This window comes from Motacilla alba, chromosome 10 (genome assembly GCF_015832195.1).
Source record: "Motacilla alba alba isolate MOTALB_02 chromosome 10, Motacilla_alba_V1.0_pri, whole genome shotgun sequence".
Lineage (NCBI taxonomy): Eukaryota > Metazoa > Chordata > Aves > Passeriformes > Motacillidae > Motacilla > Motacilla alba.
In genome coordinates this window covers 724,192-731,120 of record NC_052025.1, presented here as the reverse complement: position 1 = coordinate 731,120, position 6,929 = coordinate 724,192, and the positions used below count along the sequence as shown (strand labels likewise).

Sequence of the window (6,929 nt, the reverse complement as noted above, 5' to 3'; positions counted from 1 at the left end):
CCTGGCAGAGAGACCATATTTCATAACTTGGGCTACGGTTTGAAGTGATTTCAAGAGGAGTTTTAGACTCGAAAAGTGGGAAATAAAGAAACAGATGTGAAGTTATTGTAAATTCTTATAGTGGGCTCTGGGGCTATTGTAAACCCACTGCAGGCGGTCCAAAGCCTCTCTTTTTCATGCTGTAATTGAAACATATTAATTAGATAATTTGTTGTTAGTTTAAAAGAAACAAATACAGCCCCTCCAAGGCTTCACAGCCTCGGTTTCTTTTTGTTAACAAAAACAAAACAAAAAAAATCACAACCAACCCACAAAGTGACATTTATATTAAGATTCCAAGATAATTCGGCACTGAAGTTGATGAAGCTGCTGAGTTTTTTCCCCCTTTCCCTAAGACCACTTTTGAAAAAAGTCTGGCTCATAAAACTCCCTCTCAGGGGTCGCCGGGGAGTTCTTTTCTCCCTACCTGGCACAGACCGTCCTTCCCTGCAAGGCGCGGTTCGAGAGAAAATAAATATTCTAAGTGAGAAGGAGCTGGCTGTCTTCAATAGAGGATTCAGTCCTGTGGGGTGGTGTCTTGTCACATGTTGAGGAGAGAGAAAACAAACAAAACAAGACCACAAAAAAAAACCCCAAAAACAACAACAACAACAACAACAACAAAAAAAAAAACCCCAAAAAACAACAAAAAAAAAAAAAAAAAAAAAAAAAAAAAAAAAAACAAAAAAAAAAAAAAAAAACACAGAAGAACCCTTAAAAAAACGCCGCCGAGAAAGGATTCACGTACCATGCGCTGACATGAAGCAAACCCCCGAGCCGCCAAGCCCGGCTGGGTTCTCGGGCTTACCTTGCGCAGTCGGTCTCCAACCCATCCTCCGGAAGAAAAGAGCTTTTGCCTGAAATGAACGGTGCCTTTGCATTAAGTACGCCTAGCTTATTATGTCTCGCTGGCAAATAAAATAATAATAAAAAAAAAGAAATCATTTCCCGACCCCCCACGAAATGTGTAAACAGGACGGAGGGCTCGGCCGCGGCTGGTTCCCTCGTCCCTCGCCCCCCCATCCGCCCCTTCCCTCCGCGCTGTTTTGTGTTGCTGCTCTATTTCAGATCTCTGTTTATTGACATTGGACTTGAGCCATTAGGGAGATTTAACAAGTCAAAGCAGTAAATTCAAGCGACGCGCTGAGCTGCGTATTTGTTTGAAATCAGCATCACAACATTTGGAGAAGCAGGCGGAGATGCGCGGAGGGGTGCGGCGGCTCCGCGGGCTGCGCGCTGGGGGCCGCGGGAGGGAGAGGGCGAGGAGTCCAGCGGTTCCCCGGGCTGGGGCAGTCTCGGGCAATCGCAGAGATAAATGCGAAAATGGCACTTTAAATGTACAGTGGCGACTCACTCACTCGCATTATTCAGCGAGAAACCTATCGCACCTTTTGAAAGTATTTCGCTTTGGGGTATAATCATTTCAGATCTTTATCTCCGCAGTTACTATATAGTTTAAAAAAATACTCTGAAAGTGCAGCTTCATCTTGTTAGTCGGGCTCGGATTTAATCTTTGAGGATTTCATCTGACTGCTAGATCTTTAAGGAAAAAAGGGAAGGAGAAAAAGCTTCCTCGTTGTCTAAAAATGTAGGTCATCGCTTGTTTAGGAAAAGTTTGTCGAGTTATGTGTCCATTGATCTGGTGATAAGTTTTGAATGCTTTCTTTAACTGATCGTGTTGATATAATCGTGGGTTGGACTTGATGAATGAGTTCAGTTGTCCCCCATCCGACAAGCTTTAGCAGCTTCATGCATTTTAATCAGCCCAATGATTCATGTATTTTCCACCTTTTTTTTTTTCTGTGTGTGGGATCCGGGTTTTTTTGGTTTGGTTTTTTTTTTGTTTTGTTTTGTTTTTTTTTTTTTTTTTTGGCTTGTTTTTTTTTGCTTTGGTTTGGTTTGGTTTGGTTTGGTTTGGTTTGGTTTTTTTAATGGTCACAACTGGATTAATTATCCTCTACATTAATCTTAAAACTTTTGCAAGTATCTTGTGGTCTATAGTAGGGAAATGGGGATGTCACTTACCGTGTTTATGGTCCAGAAATTCAGAGAGATCAATCGGAGACAAAACCTTTGTAACATCATTGCTGTAGAATTCATGAATCCTGCCAATTCATGAATCTTCATTAGAATACAATGTCATTTTCTTGCTAGTTAGCATATCAGTTGTCTTGTAACTGTGCTCGCAGAATGCCTCATCTCCGAGGCATCTATTTACTCATTTCACTAGATGGCTTCTCTAATTTTCAACAGTTGCAGAATCCTTGAAAAATCCCTAGCAGATTTGGGGAATCCTACTAGAAAGTGTTCAGAATCCAGTTTTCATTTTAACTACTTTGCCCCTACTTTTTAAAAGAGGCTGTATATCGAATTACAGAAAAACTGGTACAATTGTGTTACACTTTTCAAACTACCAGTTTGGGAAAGTGTTGATCAATAAGGATGGAGAAATTCTAGCAGTGGTTGGACTGACTTGTGCTTGAGCAGGTTTAAATGCCAGGTAAAAGGCTACAGCAGCTCACTTTAACTCAAAAAAATGATTTTGCAATGCCACTTCTAAGAAAAAGCACCACTGAAAAAAATTCAGTGCTCTCAGTCCCAAAAAAAGTAACTAATTCTTTAAAGATTTTTTATGTTTGCTCTGGATTGCAGAAGCTTACTAATTTTTACACTTTTTAGAGAAAATGCAGCAGGGAGTAAGTAGATGATGAGTATTCATAGACACAGGCACGAATGTAATATGTGTTTATATTCGGTATAAGTGTATAGGGCACAAATCCAGGTGTGTGTGTGTGTGTATGCATAGATGTACAGATATAAATAGAAGTTAGATATAAACCCCACAGAACATATTCTCCCTTTGCTAAACCAGTGATAATGACAATTCTAGCTAAGAAGTTGTGCTACATTAATAACTATATTTATACTAACCTTGCATGAAAAGGCTGTTTAGATTATCTAAATATTGGAATAACACCAATCCTTCATCATGAACTAGTGTTTTTAGTTTTCTCGTGTAAACTCTTTAAAAAGACAAATAAGAAACTATTCTGAATTTACATATTTTAATGAGAAAATATTATTTGGACGACTAGGTTCATAATTTAATGTAGACACTTTTTAACCTTTGTCTTAAAACACACATGCTGGGAACAAGAACACCAATATTTAAAATGCCATGCTTATTTTGTACAGGAAAAAAATTAAAAGAAATGTCCTTGCAGTTTCAATAGACACTAATGCTGTTTAGAGGGCGTGTTCTTTTTTTTCTTTTTTTTTTTCTCTTAACTTAAGCAGCTCACAACAGAACAACAGTTCAGTTTCCAGCAAACTACCTAAAACTAGAAAGGAGTATATCAAACAAAAGTGCGTTTTACACATTTTATAATCATTCATATGCACAAACATTTACAGTTTCCGTAGCCCCCTCTCGTCTGCAAAGCTCCAGCAGAAATCAGGATGACCTCCAGAGTTTGTACCTGCTGTTGTGTTACTTTTTCACATTTTATCAGTGACTTCCACAGCTTTTCTTTAAGCTATGTCGGGTCGTGTGCTTGGTAACAGGTTTATTTTTATTATAATTATGGTTGTTGTTTGGTTTTAAGCTATGAAGTGAATAGCTACAAAATTTTAAAAATAACAACAACCAAAAAAAAAACCACCAACAAAGAAAACCTCAGCTCCCCTAAACCTTCGGGTTAACCAGAAGTTAACAGACAAGTCAACTCCTCCTTCTCTTTCACCTGAAAACTACAGTAAACATCCACGTTACAACAGGTACTGCAAAAGGGACCTCATCTGATTCACAGTACAGATGCAAGTTCAGTATTTACATTAACACAGGCGCTTTGTAAACATGGTACGGTGTGGCGGAGCGGCCCGGCGCGGTTCCGTGGCGCGGGTCCCGCTCCCTCACCTGCGGCCGCTCGTGCTCGGGGCCGCTCAGCCCGCGGGGCCGCGGCCCTGCCCCCGAAACGCTGCCCTCGGCGGCGCCGCGGGACCCGCACAAAGGACACCGAGCGCTTCCCGGCGTTTCCAAGATCCAAGCCTTTGCTGCTTGGAGGCTGGAAACGTCGCTGCTCTCACGCAGTGACACAGCGGCCATCCTTGTTTGTAGTACTAAAGATTGGTCCTGTATAAACCCCTGCTTTTCCCCAGACAAAAGAAGGGAAAGAGGCATCGCCGAGGCAGGCTTGCCTGGTCGCCGACAAATCGAAGATGCCTGAAATACTTTTGGAAAACTAGCAATGCAAGTGGCAGCTCCTACCGGGCGGGAGGGGGCGGGCCGGACCGGTTCCTTTCGCCTCAGAAGAACGGAAAACAAAGTTCAGAACCAGGGGAGAAACCGAGCCGCGAGGGAGGGCTCGGCTGAAGGGGCGAGGCGGAGAGGGAGCTCACGCGAACGGCAGACCTCAGCTTCCCGCGGGGAGTTGTCTCTGCTTTCGAGGAAAAGAGCAGAGAGGAGAGAGGAAAGAAGCGAAAGTAGGGAGAGAAGGGGAGGGAGGAGAGCTCCGAGGAAACTTTGGGAGAAAGGGGAAGGCAGCGTCCGTGCAGGCGGCCCGGGTCAGTGCACAGCCACAGAGTGCAGGGCGGGCGCCGGGCTGGTGAGAGTCTCGCTGGGGGTGGCCGGGCTGCTTTGGCTGGTGGCCGTCTGCGAGGACGTGGGGCTGAGGGAGGGCGGCGAGTTCGAGAGGATGGTGGGGATGGGCGCGGGCAGGGCGGGCAGGGCTGGCACCGCGGCAGGGGTAGGCTTGATGGGCACGGGGATGGCCGGCAAAGTCTGCCCCCCATGGCAGAGCGGTTTGATGGGCACGCCGTAGGCGCCGTACTCGCTGCTGGCCATGGAGATGGGGGTGGCGGTGTCGATCATGCCGGAGCTGTACATGTGGGGCCAGCCCGTGCCAATGGAGCTGCCCACCGTAGTCAATTGATTGGGGAGGGGGTAGGCGGCCGGCATGGGCTGCATCGTGGAAAAGGCGAGGCCCCCGGGCATCTTGTACTCTCTGGCGATGATGTTCTCGATGGCGAAGGGATGCTTGAAGCTGGAGGGCTGGGACACGCCGAGATTGTACGTGGACATCTGGGGCAGGTGGGTGCCGGTGGCCGCAAGGGCGCTGAGCCGCAGCTTCGCTTGCTGCTGCAGGTACTGCGCCGCGTCCGCCGGCTTGCTGGGGGCCAGGTGGTCCGACTTGACCACCTTGAAGCGCTTGCGGCGGCGCAGGAAGCTGCCGTTCTCGAACATGTCCCCGCAGCTGGGGTGCAGCGCCCAGAAGCTGCCCTTGCCCGGCTGGTCGGGGCGGCGCGGGATCTTGATGAAGCAGTCGTTGAAGGAGAGGTTGTGGCGGAGGGAGTTCTGCCAGCGCTGTGTGTTCTCCCGGTAGTAGGGGAAGCGGTCCATAATGAACTTGTAGATCTCGCTCAGGGGCAGCATCTTCTCCGGGGAGCTCTGAATCGCCATGGCGGTCAGCGAGATGTAGGAGTAGGGGGGCTTCTGATCGCTGTAAGTGTTTCTGCCCGGACGAGGCATCTTCGCTAGGCGACCCGCGGAGATCTGCAGAAGGGCAGCGACAAGGGGAGGGGACGGGAGGAGGGGGTAGAGGGTTTAGTCCGAGAGGATTTGCACGGACACCCAGTCGGGCCAGCCGGTGGCTCTGGGGCCGGGCTGGAGAAAGAAGGGCACAGGGAAGTGGCACGATGGATCTCAGCCCTCGAAACGGGGGACGCGGGGAGTGTGGGAGTGGGGCGCAGATGAGGGCAGGAGAAAACTGCCCAGAGTCCTGTGCCGCCGCAGGGGGAAAAGCGATGTGCTTCTCCCAGCTACGGCCTCCCTCAGCCTGGCCTTCCCTCAGGAGCCCGCGTCCGTGAAGTTACTCTAGTGATAGCTCTGTCTTCTGGTCTCTGCGAGGATGAAGGGGACCCCATCCCCTCCTCTCGACTCCCACCCAACTCCTTGCCAGCCCCTGCATGTGCCCACCTTAAAGTTGCTGGAAGTTGACAGTCCGCATCCGGGACGCAGCTGGGAGTCCGGACTCTTTCTCACCCCTCTCCTCCGGCGTGTCTCTCGCTCCTTCCGCGGCCACGCTGCTCCGGTTTAGTCTTGAGGAGGCAGCGAGCTGGCTTGGTTTTGGGAATCCTCCTGTACACCCCTCCCTTCGCCTCCGCGGGCTGAATCAGCTTCTTTTACACCACCGGCAGCTGCACTGTAGCAGAGGCTTTTTTGCTTCTCTGCAGCGGCGATGAGCTAACTAGTTGCCTCCATGTCCTTCCTCTAACCATCTGATAGTTTTATGTGGTGACATGAGCAGAAAAGACCCCTGTAGAGGCGCTTCATTAATGTGCCACTTCTTTGCTATCATATGACAATCGCCTTGGGAGCAGGGGGAGGGGAGCAGGGAGGAGGGGGCTGGAGAGAAAGGCATAATCTGGTTTCATTTACACCTATTTACATGGACACCTTGGGCCAATGGGAATCATTTCCATTTGAAGACAAGGCGAGGGGTGAAAAGGCTCCGCCAGCGGAATTGCAGTGCGATGGTACCCGGTGGCTGGGGGTGGGGGGAAAGGTATGCACTAACCTCTGTGTGGACTTTGCAGGAAGCTTAGTCTGCAATTCACACTTACAAATGGAGGTACTGAGCAGTGGGATGTTTGACATGGAAATTGCTTGGCTGTGGTATTCTGTTTGTTCTGCATTGTTATCTGATTTGTATTGTTGGCTAACTTAAGGCGACTGTTTCCCCTGTAACGAGGGACTTTCTCTTTGCCAAATCCGCTCTCCCCGAGCGAAGGTTTTTTCGAGGAGCGGTAAGATCGGGGCTCCTCGGTAGCCGCCCCGGGAAGTCAGTCCCGTACGCCCCCACCCTCGCACCCCGCCCCAGCCCATGCAGGAC

At 48.7% G+C, this 6,929-nt stretch overlaps 1 protein-coding gene across 1 annotated transcript; it reads right to left on the bottom strand.

The window, feature by feature from the left end:
• Positions 1–3,130: 3,130 nt before the first annotated feature.
• FOXB1 (forkhead box B1) lies at positions 3,131–6,284 on the bottom strand. Its single transcript, XM_038146742.1, has 2 exons — positions 6,014–6,284; positions 3,131–5,590 (listed from the first exon to the last, which is right to left on the bottom strand). The coding sequence occupies exon 2, from the start codon at positions 5,564–5,566 to the stop codon at positions 4,604–4,606; it is 963 nt and encodes a 320-aa protein (XP_038002670.1). The 5' UTR covers positions 5,567–5,590; positions 6,014–6,284; the 3' UTR covers positions 3,131–4,603.
• Positions 6,285–6,929: the final 645 nt, after the last annotated feature.